This window comes from Mastigoproctus giganteus, chromosome 4, assembly GCF_048544385.1.
Source record: "Mastigoproctus giganteus isolate SK-2022 chromosome 4, ASM4854438v1, whole genome shotgun sequence".
NCBI lineage: Eukaryota > Metazoa > Arthropoda > Arachnida > Uropygi > Thelyphonidae > Mastigoproctus > Mastigoproctus giganteus.
This window is the reverse complement of record NC_143578.1, coordinates 89,974,645-89,991,193: the sequence shown is the minus strand read 5'-3', so window position 1 is coordinate 89,991,193 and position 16,549 is coordinate 89,974,645. Positions and strand designations below refer to the sequence as shown.

Genomic DNA, 16,549 nt, shown 5'->3' with positions numbered 1-16,549 from the left:
ATAATTAACTTTAATAAGAGTATTTATATATGTTTTATTTTTTTATTGTTCATGAAAACCCCAAACATGAAAAGAGGTATTAGAACCTATAGTACTTAGTACCATGCATGGGTTGGAGGTTGAGAAATTGAAAGGAGATATTTGTTAACAGCAGACTTGAACTTCTGTAGATTGTAATTTACAGGAAATACTCGAAGTTGAATGAATAAATGAGGAAGAAGTTGGTTCTGTGAGTTGGAAGTTGGACAGTAAAAGGATGTTGACTTGTTGCAACATGTGTTCGGACTGCTTTGAAAGAGAGAGCCGGAATTATTGAAGCCAATTCAGAAGAACAGTACCCATGGAAGTATCTATAGAAAAGGTGTGCAGTAGAAACAATATCTGTGAGACAGAGTGGAGAGACTCTGTTAGAGATGAACCATTAATTAATCTAACTGCCCTCTTTTGAATGGAATCAAGAAGCCCGAGAGAGGTTTTGGAGGCACCACCCCAGATGTGGGAACAATATTCGATGGTAGGGCAGATTTGTGATTTGTACAGAAGAAAGAAAGAAAAAATTTGGAAGAAAAGTAACGCCTAGAGTTGAAAGAGAAAACCCAGTTTTTTAGATGTAGAGGAAGCAATATTTGTAATGTGCTTATGCCAAGAGGGATTATCGGCGCCTCCGTAGCCAGGTGGGAAGGAGCAGCAGTGCGTAACACATGCTTCTTGATTAGACCAGGGTTCGAGCCCGCCACCACCAAATAGGAGGATGCGGAAAGGTCAGGGAATGACTACCGCATATTCCCGGAGCAATATGGCCTTAGTTGCTAATGCTCCTAAAAACCAAATAACAAACAACAACAACAAACAACCAAGAGGGATTAGAAGTGAGAGATATGTGTTCTTGCCTAGAAATCAATGTCATCAAAGTTAAGAATAGAACCAGAAGAGTAGAGTCCTTTTTTGTGAGATATAAGACAGGAAGGACCAAGTTTCAGAAGGATTAAAATCAACTAAGTTATCTTTTCCCCACTGGAGAATTATCTGAAGATGAGCATTTAAGAATTTGGTAGTGAATATTCAAGAAGTTGAAGCTGTTTGAACAGGGCAAGGTTTCTCAAACTGGAAGGAGGAATACAATGTACTGTCATCAGCAAAACTATGGATAGGATTTCCAGTCAGTGGAAGAAGGTCATTTATATACAAGAGGAAAATAGTGGAGAAAGAACTGAACCTTGGGGAACACTGGCATTAGTGGATAAGTTAGAAGATAGAGAGCCATCTACCATCATCCGCAGTGAGAGGTCAGAGAGAAAACTGGATACCAAATTACAAAAAACAGTTGGCAAACCATAAGATGGAAGCTTATTTAGAAAATCATGTTTGACTTTTATGTCAAACATGATAAAAAGCCTTTGAAATGCCAAGAGCAACTGCTTGAGCTTCACTAAACTTTTCCATTGAATTTGTCCATAGATTGAAAACATAAGCCTGAATATCACAAGTGGATCAAAACTGATGGAATCCATATTGGCGATTGTTGATCAGATGGAAGGTTTCTAGTTAGTTTATGAGTTGCCGGTTAATAGGTTTCTCCATTACTTTAGAAAGAGTAGAAGTAATTGCAATGGGACAATAATTGGATGGGAGGGATTTGTCACCCTTTTTAGGAACTGGCTGGATATGAGCAAATTTCCAAGCAGAAGGTAAAACACCTTTGGAATAAGAAAGCGAAAAAAGGCGGCAAAGAACAGGAGTAAGTTCAGGAGCACAGGTTTTGAGAACAAGTAGAGAAATACCATCAGGACCTGGAGCTTTCTTAGCATCAAGATTCATCAAAATCCTTTTGACAGAAGATCACAGACTGCATTGAATGGTTGGAGGTGGTTTACCACGATCATTAATACAAGTATTGAAAGAAAAATAGGATGCTAGCCTGTCAGCATTATCCTTGGCTGAAGTGGCAAATAGAACCATCTGATTTTGACAGAGGTTGGAACAGAAATGTGCAGAAGTTGCCTCCAATAGCTTTAGCAAGGGACCAAAATGCTCGGGTACCATTTGGACAAGAAGCGAGTTTTTTAATATCCTCATTTACCTTAGCCTGTTCATTTTCTAGTTTGGACTGATTAATAACTGCTTTACAATTGTTTCGAGCTTTGGTGTAAGCAGAAAATGAAAAAAGATTGGGAAACAAGATAATTACGATATCAACATTCTTCTCTTGAATAGCCTTAGCACATTTATTGGAAAACCAGGGTTTAGGTAAAGGACGAGATTTTAAGGTGGAGTGTGGAATAAAGGATTTCATCCCTGTAAAAATAATTTCACTGACACGATCTGAGCAAGCGTGGAATAAAGGATTTCATCCCTGTAAAAATAATTTCACTGACACGATCTGAGCAAGTGTGGAATAAAGGATTTCATACCTGTAAAAATAATTTCACTGGCACGATCTGAGCAAATATTGATATCAGAAGATTGAAACAGTAAACTGACCAAGGAAAAGAAGAAAAGAAATTGCGTAGATCATTTCGTTTTGCTTTGTGTAATGCCAAACAACATGAGGTTGAGATTGGCCATGAGAGAAAAGCTCCATTGGAGAAGAGACCATCACCAGGTTGTGATCTGAAGTGCCTAGAGGACCAGTCATCTCGACCATATACTTAGAAGGGTTGTTTGTGAGAAAATGATAAAGCGTGTTGGCTGTGTTGTTAGGATTGTTTGGTATTCTGGTAGTTAAATGAACAATTTGTGTGCGGTCATTAATAATTTCAAGAGCCTCAGCATCTTGACCAGCTGGGTCTGTGTGACTAGAAAACAAAAGCCGGCTGGATTTGTGAACATTAAAATCACCAAGGAAAATTACCTCTCTATTGGGAAAGTTGGACAGAAGAAAGTAGAGTTTCAAACAGAGGAAGTCAAAGAGTTTCGAGTGATTAGTGGAGTTGGAAGAATGATAGAGGCAACAGATGAATTTGACAAAATTTGGTAGAGAGATTTTAAGCCAGAGAAGATCGAAAAGAGGAGATTCCAAATTACTGAGTCTCCGGCAGGGAATATCAGAATGGACATATGCACAAGTACTACATTGGAAGCGAAAGGAATCCTAATTGTACCCTTCTTCCAACCAGATATAAGGTTAAAAGGATAGTACTCTCTGTCACCTCTGTCAAAACCAGATAGTTCTATTGTCACTTCAGCCAAGGATAAAGTTGACCTGCTAGCATCCCATTTTTCTTCAAACTCATGTAAAACACCTCCCACCATTCCCAGCACACTCCATTCAATGCCTCCTGTGGTCTTCCATCAAAAGGATGTCAGAAGGATTTTAACGAACCTTGATGCTAAGAAAGCTCCAGGTCCTGATGGTATTTCTCCACTTGTTCTCAAAACCTGCACTAAACTTACTCCTGTTCTTTGCAACCCTTTTTCACTTTCTTATTCCAAAGGTGTTTTCCCTTCTGCTGGAAATTTGCTAATATCCAGCCAGTTCCTAAAAAGGGTGACAAATTCCTCCCATCCAATTATCATCCCATTGCAATTTCTTCTACTAATTCTAAAGTAATGGAGAAATCAATTAACCACCAACTCTTAAACTATCCAGAAATCTTCCACCTGATCAACAATCACTAGTATGGATTCCATCAGTGTCGATCCACTGGTGATATTCTGGCTTATGTTATCTATTTATGGGAAAATTCAATGGAAAAATTCAGTGAAATACAAGTAGTATCTCGAAAGCCTTTGAGATGTCAAGTTGCTCTTGACATCTCAAAGGCTTTCGATCATGTTTGGCATAAAGATCTTCTAAACAAGCTTCCATCTTACGGTTTTCCAACTGTTTTTTGTAATTGGTTATCCAGTTTTCTCTCTGACTGCTCACTGAGAGTGATGGTAGATGGCTCTGTCTTCTAACTTCTTCACTGATGCTGGTTCCCCCCAAGGTTCAGTTCTTTCCCTCACTTTTTTCCTCATGTATATTAATGACCTTCTTCCATTGACTGGAAATCCTATTCATAGTTTTGCTGATGATAGCACATTGCATTCCACTTTCCATTTTGCCACCTTACCCTGCTCAATCAGTTTCAGCTTCTCGAATATCTGCTATCAATTCCTTAAATCTCCAGATAATTCTCGAGTGGGGCAAAGACAACTTAGTTGATTTCAATCCTTCTAAACCTCAGCCTTGTCTTATATCTCGCAAAAAGGATTCTTCTGCTCCTATGCTTATCTTTGGTGACACTCTGATTTCTAGGCAAGATGATATATCTCTTTTGGGGACTTCTAATCTGTCTTTGCACAGGCACATTACAAATGTTGCTTCCTGTGCATCTAAAAAACTTGGTTTTCTCTTTCGCTCTCGGCATTACTTTTCTTCTAAACAGCTGTTCACTCTGTACAAATCGCAATTTCGTCCTACCATGGAATATTGTTCCCACAACTGGGGCGATGCCCTGAAAACCTCTCTCGGACTTCTAGATTCCGTTCAGAAGAGGGCAGTTAGGTTAATTAATGACCCATCTCTAGCAGAGGCTCTCCATCGCTGTCTCATAGACGTAATGTTTATGCTGTATGAGTTTTCTTCCATGGGCACTGTTCTTCTGAATTGGCTTCTATAATTCCCGATCTCTCTTTCAAAACAGTCCGATCACGTGACACCACCAGCCAACATCCATTTACTGTACATCTTCAAACAAACAGAATCAAGTTTTTGTCGTCCTCGTTTAGTCATTCAACTGCCATTTTCTGGAACGACCTTCCTTCATACGTATTTCCCAAAAATTACACTCTACAGAAGTTCAAGTCTAATGTCAACAAATATCTTCTTTCATGTTCTCAAGCTCCAACCCAAGCATGGTACTAAGTACTATAGGTTCTAATACCTCTTGTGTTTGGGGTTTTCATAAAAAAAAAAAAAAAAATTTTTGGACAAATTTAATATTCACTGGGGTCTTCACTTTATATATAACCTTGACTTATATATAAAACTTTTCTTGGCACAAGTATGTCACATATATATTGCTTTGCTGCATTGAAAAAACAGTTTTCTCATTTGCACTCAGCATTTCTTTTGAACAGCTATTGGCCTTGTAGAAATTTCATCTCTCTCCTGCTTTTGAATGTTACCCATATATGGAATGATGTTCCATAATCTCTTATATTCTTATATTCAGTTCCAAAGAGATCAGTCATGTTAATTTATAATCACCCTTTCCCTTGCAAACTTACACCACTTCTCTTGCACGTATTCTGCTTCATATCTTTTATATGGATGTTTCCATGGGCATTACTCTTCTGAATTAGCATGTCCATTAGTAATTCCACCTCTTTTTTTCAGAAACAGTCCAAACACTTTTATTAACAAGTCAATGTCCATTCACACTTCAACACCAAACTTGCTGAATTAACTCTTTCTTTTCCTCATTTATCCCTTCTACTTCTGTTTTTTGAAACAAACTGCCTTCATATTTTTTTCTTGAAAATTTAAAATGTACAGATATTCAGGTCCAACATCAACATGCAGGAAGAACCTGCCTTCAGTTTTCTTCAAGTGGGGAGCTTAGAAAAACAAGAACAATCCAATCTTGGGGAGCGGGTAATAGTATATGAAAGTTTATCTATTTATGGATAATACAGAAGTATAACATGCAAGAATACACTTTAGAAATAATAGTGGCATAATTACCCTAATTATCTGTCCCTCCTTATTTGATCCACACTTGTGTTGACAAATATCATGTATCTGCTGAACCACATCATAGCAGAATACTATATGTTCCACTGCCATTATTATTAGCATCAGTAGAGGCATATGATGCAAGAAAGCAAGCTTATGCAGCATCAGCCAAAAAAAAAAAAAAAAACACTTTCACTTTCACCCCTCCATTCGTTCGAAATACCTGTCCAGCTGAACCTTAAATTTATTTAGGCTATCAATTTCCACAACAAGGGATGGAAGTCTGTTCCACCAACCAACTACCCGCTGGCTAAAGGCAAGTTTCCGCACATCTGTCCTACATCTGTCTTTCCTCAATCTGAATTTATGCCCTCTCAGGTGATTATTCTGAGCAAGAGGAAGAATCCCATCGGCATTGAGCATGCTCAAACCATTCAAGGCTTTGTACACCTCTATCAGATCACCTTGCCGGTGCCTAGTCTTCAGACACACTGTAATTTGCAAAACTTAAGTCTTTCTTCATAAGAGCAACCCTTCGTTCCGTTCACTAACCTTGTTGCCCTTCTCTGTACTCGTTCCAGCAGCTCTACATCCTTCTTGAAATGAGGCCTCCAGACCTGTATACAGTACTCAAGGTGCGGCCTGACCATTGCCTTATACAAGGGAATAATCATCTCCCTATCCTTGCTAGAAAAATTCCTGTATATCATTGACAAGACACCATGAGCTACTCTTGCAGCCCATCTGCACTGTTCAAGGAACTTCATATCTGCCTGCACAATAACTCCCAGGTCCTTTTCATTCTCTACCACTGTCAGTGTAGTGCCACAGAGTTCATACATTGCTCTGGGGTTGCTGTTTCCCATATGTAGTACTTTACATTTGTCAATGTTAAACTTCATTTGCCACCTCTCAGTTCATCTGCTCAACCTTTCCAGGTCCTGTTGCAGCAGCATAGCATCAGTAGTGTCCTTAACAACACTGCTAACCTTTGTATCGTCTGCAAACTTGGACATTAAGCTTGATATACCATCATCAATATCATTTATAAACACAGAAAACAATAATGGACCCAACACTGAACCCTGAGGGACTCCACTAATAACATTAGTCAACGATGAGTAGTGTCCATTGATTACCACTCTGTCTTCTCCCCCTCAACTATCCATTTATCCATAGCAGCAGTTTGCCTCCAATGCCACACTGCTCCAATTTGTGCAGCAGTCTTGCATGTGCAACAGTATCAAAAGCCTTTCTAAGATCCAAATATATAATATCAAAGTTATTTCCTGCATCTAGTTCTTTTGTGACTGCATTATAGTATCCAATCAAATTGGTCAGGCAAGACTTTCCCTTAACAAAACCATGCTGTGTCCGAGCTATAACTGAAGTCTTGTCTAGATGATCCTGCAGTGCTTCTTTAACCAGTGCCTCCATTAATTTTCCTGGAACAGAAGTTAAACTCACAGATCTATAATTACTTGTGTCAGCCTTTGATCCTCCTTTATGAATTGGGGTCACATTTGCACATCTCCAGTCTATGGGTACCTCCCCTGAGTCCAAAGAAGCTCTCATAATTATGGATGAGGATTTGCTTACTTCCTTTGCTGCCTCCTTTAATAAAACTGGATAAATCCCATCCACCCCAGGTGCCTTTATTATGTTTATCCTCAACAATTTCTCCTCCACTTTTCTCTCAGTTATTACAAAATCATCTAGCTCACTGCCAGAGTTTACTTCACCTCTGGCATTCCCCTTCCTGAATAACTCCTCATGTGTGAATGTAGATGCAAAATACTCATTTAGTTTGTCCACCTGAGCAGGATCCTCAACTATTGAACCATCAATATCCAGTGGACCAATCTGATTCATCCCTTTCTTTCTGGAGTTTACGTAGCTAAAGAACTCTTTTCTGTTTTGCTTTGCATCCTTTGCCAAGAATTTCTCATCTGCCTTTGCCTGCCTAATCTCCTTTGTGACTTGGTTACAGACCAGCTTATATCTATCATAGGCTTCCATGTAACCCATTAATTTATATATATCCCATGCATTTTTCTTCTCTGCCATATTGTCTCATTATTTCATCTGACATCCATTTAGGCCTGAACCTTGAACAATATTTCTTAGTTGGTATGTAAAGCCTAGTAGCTTGCAAGATAAGTTCTTTGAATGCATCCCATTTTGAATTTGCTGTTGGTAACATCATCAGTTAGTCCCACTGTATAGAATTGAAATACAGTATCAGACCATCGTAGTCGCCTTTACGAAAGCAATAACCCTTCTCTTTACCCCTGATGGTAGTTACCTCCTTGAGTAAATCCAACTTCAGTACACTGTGATCACTGCCACCTAGTGGTTCCTGTATCTACAGATTCTTAATGCATGAAGAATCACTACTGATAATCAAATCAAGAGTATTGCTTCCTCTAGTTGCCTCCCGAACATGCTGATTTAGAGAACAATCATCCAATAAATCCACAAAAGCCTTGCCAGTGTGTGAGTGACCAACCCACAAATTCCAGTCAATATCTGGGAAATTAAAATCCTCCATTATAAGACTCTGATTTACTGGCCCACTCTATTTCCCTGTACAGTTTCTTATTATACTCATCAGAGTCATTAGGCTTATAGTACACTCCTACTCTCAATTTTGATCTCCCAATGCTTACATCACACCAAACTGACTCGACACTGCACTGTTCAGCTATGTCGACTGGCTTCACTTCCTTGGATTTTGTGTTTCTTAACTAATAGCATAACCCCTCCTCCCTTCCTATCCTTTCTGTAGATGTTGTACTCCCCAAATTCCAGTTCTGCATTACTTATATCTGTGTGACCCCACATCTTTGATATCCCAACAATATTCGCCTTTGATGCTTTGAGCAATACCTCAAATTCATCAAATTTATTTACCAAACTCCTAGCATTGGTGTACATGCAAGTATACATGCACCTGTTCTTTTTCTTAGCTACCTTAACACAACCCATGTGTTTACTTGTACCCCAATGACTCCCAGCAGTCTCTGAAATATCCTGCATCTTATTTTCCAAGCTGCTGCTCATTCCAATAGAAGCAGTGCAAGAATCACTTTCACCTCTGCCAGTGGCTACTGTTAATCTATTAGTCCTTGTATCCCCCCAATCTAGCAGTTTTCCGACCCACCTAACACTGCCTCGATAGCATCAGCAAACATTCTTGCACCCTTTCTATTTAAGTGTATTTCATCCCTGTAGAAGCAGTCTCTCCTGTTAACAAGTACAGGGATGGGATACACTTAAATAGAAAGGGTGCAAGAATGTTTGCTGATGCTATCAAGGCAGTGTTAGGTTGTAATTGAGTTTCATAGAAATAATTTGCGAAAAATGAAAGGACTCTAATATTTGTGTGTTGATAATCAGCAGAATGCTAGTAAGTATGCTGAACCCTTAACATCCACAATTACTAGTAGCAAACAAGCAGAGTACCCTGCTATAATTTCTCTAAGGATCGAGGATAATTTATTGCTATTGTAATATAGTTTGGCTATTTTTAATTGGCTCTTAGTTTTTTTTTTTAAATTATTGACTACTATTATACTGTTATTTTTATTTGATATTGTGGTCTGAGAATGTTGGGTAGGTAGAACAAAGGTACTCAAACAGCAATGTGAATTCGCAGTATGTTTACCCTATAAGTTGGTGTGCTCATGGTAAAGAATGTGAAAAAAATTTAATGAAAAAATTTGTTAAAGTAACAAGGTAGATTTTATTATTTGTCTAGCATTCAGTTTTATTCAGAAAGGAACACTTGCAACAATTTCTTGTTATCCCTCCTCCTTGCTCATGATGGATTTACATTGTGTCTTTTGCTATCCTGTAGGTGGAGAGGAATTGCATAGGCAGTTGAAGGTCATTTTTTTGCTTCCCTCTTTTCTCTTATTCTGTATATCTTTTACCCCTATAATTTGTCATACTGACTACTTACATAAGAGAGGAGCTGTAATTGTAGTATGAATGCATACTAGTTAGTATGCATACAGAATAGTTAGTAAATGACTGACTCACCTATAGAAATTCAGCAATTGTAGGATCAACAATTTATATACCTCATGGGAAACGGCACCTCCATAGCCAGGTGTTAAGGAGCAGCAGCAGTGCATAGCACGCGCTTCTTGATTAGACCAGGGTTCGAGCTCGTCACCACCAAATACAGAGGATGCGGAAAGGTCAGGGAATGACCACCGCATATCCCGGAGCAATATGGCCTTAGTTGCTAATGCTCCTAAAAAAAAAACCAAATAACAAATAACAATCATGGGAAACTTTTCTTGCTTCTAGAAGCAGGATGATTTAAGGATGATTGCTAAAGAACTTGATGTGGAAATTATAAAGATGGTCATATGTTTGAGCCATGATGGGCAGCTTGTAGCTTGCAGACAGCACTTGTGGTTTGTAGGAATTCTCCCGCTTTGTGCAAACATTTTGAATCAGAAGTTAAATATTCAGGATTATTAAACTGACTTTTAAATCTGGAATATCTTAACGATTTAGCATTAATGATTGACATCCTGCAGGGCTCTCTTACCTTTCAGAAGCTTTACAAAGTCGCAGCATCACTATAGTAAAAGCAGATAAATTAATTACTTGAACTATCAATGCTGTTAATAATTGTAAAAATTCTGAAGGAAATTATAAAACTATGAAATTAAAAAATATATATATGAGAGCATGTTGAAGTCGAAAGAATTTGAAGGAATTAAAATTGAAAGTAAGAACACATTTAAAAAAATTACCTCGTGACAAGTTATTAAACTGCATTGTTTTATCCTTAAAGGATTGGTTATTAAGGAAACAGAGTAAATTTTAAATCAAATAAAGAAAATAATAATATCATTGACGAGGAATTGAAAGAAATTTTAAAGATATGCTACCCAGAAGAACTTTTGTCTCCATGGTAAGAGGGTGAAAACGAATAAGAAATTAAGTTTTCTAATAAAATGTGAAATAAAAATTAATGATTTTGGAGATTTTGTTGATGACAGTTTATCTTTAAAATAAAGTGAAATTTCCTTTTCAATTAAAAAAGCCAGAAATATCTTTGAAATCATTGCAATTGGCAGTGCTGAAGCTGAGTGAGCTTCATAATGAATAATATTGTTACAATAAAGAGAACATCTTTGACAATTAAACACATTGCAGATATGATGACCATAAATCTAAATGGAAAACCATTGCTTCAATTTGATCTGGATTGTTACGTCAAATCTTCCCTCTGTACTCATCTCAGCCTTTGACCAGAGCAGATCAACAACAAAACAACAAATATTAATAAAGAAGTAAATTGTATATGAAATTTTTGGAATAAATTTTGAAGTGAAACTTCTTTAGGTATGCCAAAGGCAGTTTTCACATGGGAGTAACTTGTATCGATGGAGTGACAAAATTGCAATGAAAATACGACATGAAATGATTCATCCCCCCCTACCATTGTACCACTCGGTACCAGGCATGAGCGATGCGACACTGTACGTAGCATCAATGTATGACACAATCGGTACCCCTACAGTGCGGCCACGGTGTAACCCGCAAGCTTGTCACATTTATGTTTTAAATTGCTATATCTTCGTTTCTAGCAGTCATCTTAAAAACCAAAATATTTCTTGTCATTCTCTACCATATTTCATAAAAAATTTCAAGTGAACAAAATTTATAATTCAACATGCCGAGGACTAATAGTGAGCATTGTGAAGCTTATAGAGCACGTATACTGCAATGCGACCACCAAAACCATTTCCATTGAGTACAAAGGAGAGATATATAAAAGCTCTGTAATAAACTTGTAAAACAATTGTAAAATATTAAACCACTGTAACATTGAAATAATAAAAATTTAAAAGATTCTAAAGAAGTTCCACTTAACTATGCGTGCTCAGCACACAATTTTTATTTTTCTTGACAATTTTTTTCATGTAATTTGCGATTTTTGTGTTCTTTTCTAGAATAGTTTGTTTTTTATATAATATTTATTTTTATATTGTAGAATGTTTTGTGATTGTTATTGTGATGTGGAAAATATTTCATGTTAGTTTTTATTCACAATATTAAAATTTTATCACAGAAAACATGTATCCATTATATTTTCCTAGTTGTGAAAAAAAGAATAAAAAAATGGCATGTGTTGCCGAGCAAGCATGGTAGATAGTTTTATGTGAAGCATCCTTTGCGTTTCTTTTAGGTATTTTGATTTGTGTATATTGATTACAAAATAAAAGAGATTTTGCATTGTAGATATTTTATTGATCATTCACAAATTTTCATAATTTCTGGAAGACAAGATACAATGGATTTATGACAACTGAAGTAAGAGATGTATACTTGCAATTGCTAACAATGGAATGTTTCGTTACATTCCATTGTTAGCTGCATATGTCGTTTCAATTGTGAGGTACCCAATCTTATAATTGAAACGACATATGCAGCTGTTGAGGGCACCTAACAATGGAATGTAACGAAAATGCAATGCAAAAAAATAAATTGTTGACAAATATTTGTATTGTTGCAATCATACTTGCAGTAGCAACTGCAGGAAGTATGATTGTGATAACATACTATTCAAAAATTCTAAAAAGTTAGAACTCGAGATATTGTTACCAGTCATGAAAAATGTCACGCTACTCTAATCACACTATTAGTTAGTGATCATCATAGACTAGTGGTGTAAGCTTGTGAAGCATCTCTTGCAGAAGCCGCAGATGATATCACTTCTGTGCAATCAGATTTACTCGGTAGGTACCCCCAAGGATGTTTCACATCAAAAAGTTGGCAAAACTGAGAGCCCATTGTTAAAATATTCACAGCTCACCACTGCTTCTTCCTCTTTCCCATGGTGAAAACTGTCCTCAAAGGAAAAAAATTTCAAAATGTTGGGGACATAGAAAGAAATGTAACTGCTGAACTGAATATCATCTCTTTGGATGCCTTTGCTGTTTCTCTCCAGAAACATTTAGAATGGTGTAATGAGTGCATTCAGTCAAGTTGTGATTACTTTGAACAAAAATAAAACATTTTTGAGCTCCTTCACTCTGTGGTCTTTTTATTGCACCAGTCTCAGCACTTTATTGTATAGATGAAGACTAGTGAATCCAATACTAAAGGTGACTTTAAAATTTTACAAAAATCCTTAAACATGTTTCATTTGAATAACTCTCACATATAATAATGTGAACTCAGCAGTGGCAAAACAAATAAGAAATGAAATAGTAATGATGTTTAATGTCATGTTACTTACGATGTAATAAGTAATTTTTGCTTCCCATTCAAAAGTCATAGTTACATGTTAGGCATAGTTTCTTTCTGTAGCTGCAAGCAAACTGGGCTTTAGTTCATTGATCTCATATCATGAAAGTACTTCACAAGTTGCCTTGGTATTGCACTACTCTAAATAAAAAGCACTGCTCCTTCTGCTTGGAGTCTTGTCAGTGTGGAAAGGCAGGTATTATGAGGACCTGAATAACCCAGTGAAGAGATATCCACGAGGTGTGAGATAGTGCAGTAAGTAAAATTAATTAGTAACTTTAGTCTTTTGCCCTAAACTTAATTATGTCTGTTTCCATTCATTGATTTTGTGTGCTGCATTTGTGGAAGAAACTCATTTTCTAGATTTATATCAATTTTAATATATTGGGAGCCTTATAAAACATGGATATTTTGGTGACGGCCCCTTTACCTTCCTTTTGGGCTGAACCTGCTTATGCACCCCTAAACTTATAGGCATGTAGGTATTATTTTTATCCAATTCAACAGAAATTCTTGAATTTTTAATACAGATACATAAACTTCCTTTGAAAGACATCGTGAGCAACGTACTGGTGAACAAAGTAGTTTTACAGTGCTAAAGGCCAAAAAAAATTGAGGACTCAAAATGCCCCCCATGTAACTCTCATGTGTTAATCATTTCCAATAATAAATGTGAAAATTTTTCTGCTTTTATCAAGATATTTTTATTTTATAATGATGAACTTTTTCGAAGTAAATTTATTTTATCCCCATGGTGTGCACTTTTTAATTCAGTTGTTAAAATAAACATCACTGAAAAGTAAAAAATATGAGTTGGTAAATTTCCAGCTCCTGAGTCATTGTATATCTTCTTTCTAGCTAATGAGTAGTATTTCGTGGGTCAATTTAATTTTTTTTTTTAGTTTTTGCATTTTAGTTTTCCAATTTTTTCAATTTGTTTTTGACCATATTGAATTTTTACTACAGACAAATTTGTTTCCCTTTACTCAGAATTACATGAATACCATATTATCACATCCCATGCTGGCAGCATCATTAACTGTAAAGAAATTCTTAGATCCAGATAATTATTCTTTTAATTACTTAGGTAAGTGAATGTTCTTTCATTTCATATTGCAAAAAGGATTTTTTGAATGTTAAATATGACTTATCATTGATTTTATTGGTATGTACGTTGCCAAATCTAGGCAGGCATGATTTATACTCCTTACAATCCTAGCTCTAATACTAAGGAGAAAGCCATACATTAAATGGAATTTAAAAAAAAATAGTACTTATCATTAAAGACACAACTGATATCATTAAAAGGCACAGAAGAGTAGCAGCAAGTATTTACTCACTCTGATTTAAGAAGTAGGCAATGCATAATGAAAATGTCAATCTCTTAATGTTGAGAGACAGACAGACAGACAGACAGAGAGAGAGAGAGTGTTTGACAGTAATTTCCAGATCCATTAAGCAGCTACTAACCCCCTGCTTGTATCTAAATTCACCTAAATTTTCCAGTGATTATACAAAATTACATTTTTATATTAATGTTGTTAATTTTAGTATTTTGGAGTATCTGCAAATTTTTTTTTTGTTCAAGAGTTCTATTAAAAATTGTTTGAAGAGAATGAGCTTGTTAGGTTCATACAAGCAGCACTATTATTAGCAGAGACTAATTTATCACAAGCCTCACAAGGTTTGTGTTTTGTCAGAAACTCCTGATTCAGGTGAGAAGACTTTCAGACTCTAAATTGAAAATGTTTTTTTTTTTTTTTTTTTTTTTATATATAAAGTAGCAAACAATGCCATAAAATTGTAGTGGAAAAAGAAATTTCAGTGGTTAAAGGAAAGGGTAATGACTTCAGTTTCAGAGTGAGTGGGTGAGGGGAGTGAAGTAGATTAAGGTATTTCTTGGGCTCTAACTGGAAAGCCAAAGAAATACCTTATTGCATTTTAGGCAGTGTTTAAGAAATTTATTACTGTATGTATGCCATGTTTAAAAATTTTTTCAATTTATTCAACACTCTCCCCTATCTTTTATTTCATTAACTTCAGTGTTCTTTATGAATAGTCAGATTAATAAATTTTGAGGGTTTTATATTTTTTTACAAACTTCTTTGCAAAAAGATATCAAGCTCTCAAAATATATTAATTCATTTCACAACCTCATTTATAATCCTAATGATGTCAATTTCCACCCAGTCTTCCAAATTCGGTTTACTTTCCAGCTAAAATCAATTATCAGTTGCCTGAACTGCTGTTCATCTCATTTGTCCTAATTATTCACTCTGCAATATCTTTCACTTTAAGGTAGTAACTGTGCATATCTCTCTTCTGATATTCCTTATGAGTCTTTCTAATCTGGAAGCTTCTCCTTTTGATATTTTTTTGGCTTAAATTCTCTTCATCCCATTCTCTCAAATTCATCTATTGCCTGTATCTGCTCCCACCCAACTACAAATCACTCAATGTTTTGACTTTCTTTCTTCAACCTAATTTTCCTAATAGTGTGGTAATTTTCTCTGGTGATTTTAATGTTCACAACACCTGCTAGCTTCAATTTTTTAGTTGCATGGACCTAGCTGGTAGAGTTGCTGAGGCTTTCACAATTACTAATGACCTTCCACAGTTTGCGTACAATCTTAATGCACATCTAGTCTAACACACTTTATTTTTTTTTAACCAATAACCATTCAGAGTACACAGTTAATGTTAATGACCCTCTGGTACCCCAGATCACAACTTAGTTTCTTCTGAATGAAGTTTCTAGTGGCCATTCTCAGTCTTCTGTCATTTGGCATTTCAAGAGTGAAATGTGATGATATGCATGATTTCTAGTCCTGATAAAATCAATTTTTATCAGGACTAGAAATTACGAGTTAATTCATTCCTACCGCATGCTCATAAAGCAAACTTGTAAAGCGTGAATTTTTTTCCCATAGACATAATGTTAAAAATAGGGGTTATTATCAACAATGAAATTAGTTAGATTATTAGTTTTATGTTTAAACAATAATTGATTTATCCAAAGAAATGAAAACGTAGCCTGTAAAATCAAGCAAATTATAATAATAGAGAAATTATTTATGACTTACAAATGTTAAAGAATGTTTATTCTTCATCATCATCATCATCATTGATTAGATGCACACTCGTTGATCACTCATTATTGGCTCGGCACTCGTTGGTTTGTTGCAGAAGTAGTCTTCTTCAGAAATGCTTCGAGAGGCGTTTATTATTATTATTAGCTACCTGGTGCAAAGAAGCCTGAGGCTTATGCTGCACCAGCCAAAAAAAAAATTCCCTGAGAGAGAGAGAGAGAGAGAGAGAGAGAGGGGTAGAAGGGAATCACCAAGAAAGAGAAGAATGATGATATCCAGCTCAGGACCCTGGGTGTGCCAAACCCATACTCACCAGATGTGAGTCCCTGGGGTTATTTCCAAAATAATCTTCTCTTTTCTTTATAAATTTCAATAGCATGAATAATCATTTTTTAACGAGTGCACAAATTGCAACTAACACAATTTGCGCGGAGTAACAAGTTTATGAAGCTTAAAAAAAGGAATGAAGAGAAGATTATGAAAATTTATTTAAATTTTTATTTACATTTTTTATACGATTGAA

At 36.1% G+C, this 16,549-nt stretch overlaps 1 protein-coding gene across 1 annotated transcript in view; it reads left to right on the top strand.

Moving 5' to 3' along the window:
* The window catches only part of LOC150086896 (PX domain-containing protein kinase-like protein), a 257,528-nt gene that overhangs the window by 14,901 nt on the left and 226,078 nt on the right, over positions 1–16,549 (top strand). Inside the window, exon 3 of the mRNA XM_090372315.1 lies at positions 13,928–14,024. Within this exon, the coding sequence (XP_090228441.1) occupies positions 13,928–14,024 (97 nt within the window). The remainder of the gene's footprint in view (positions 1–13,927; positions 14,025–16,549) is intronic.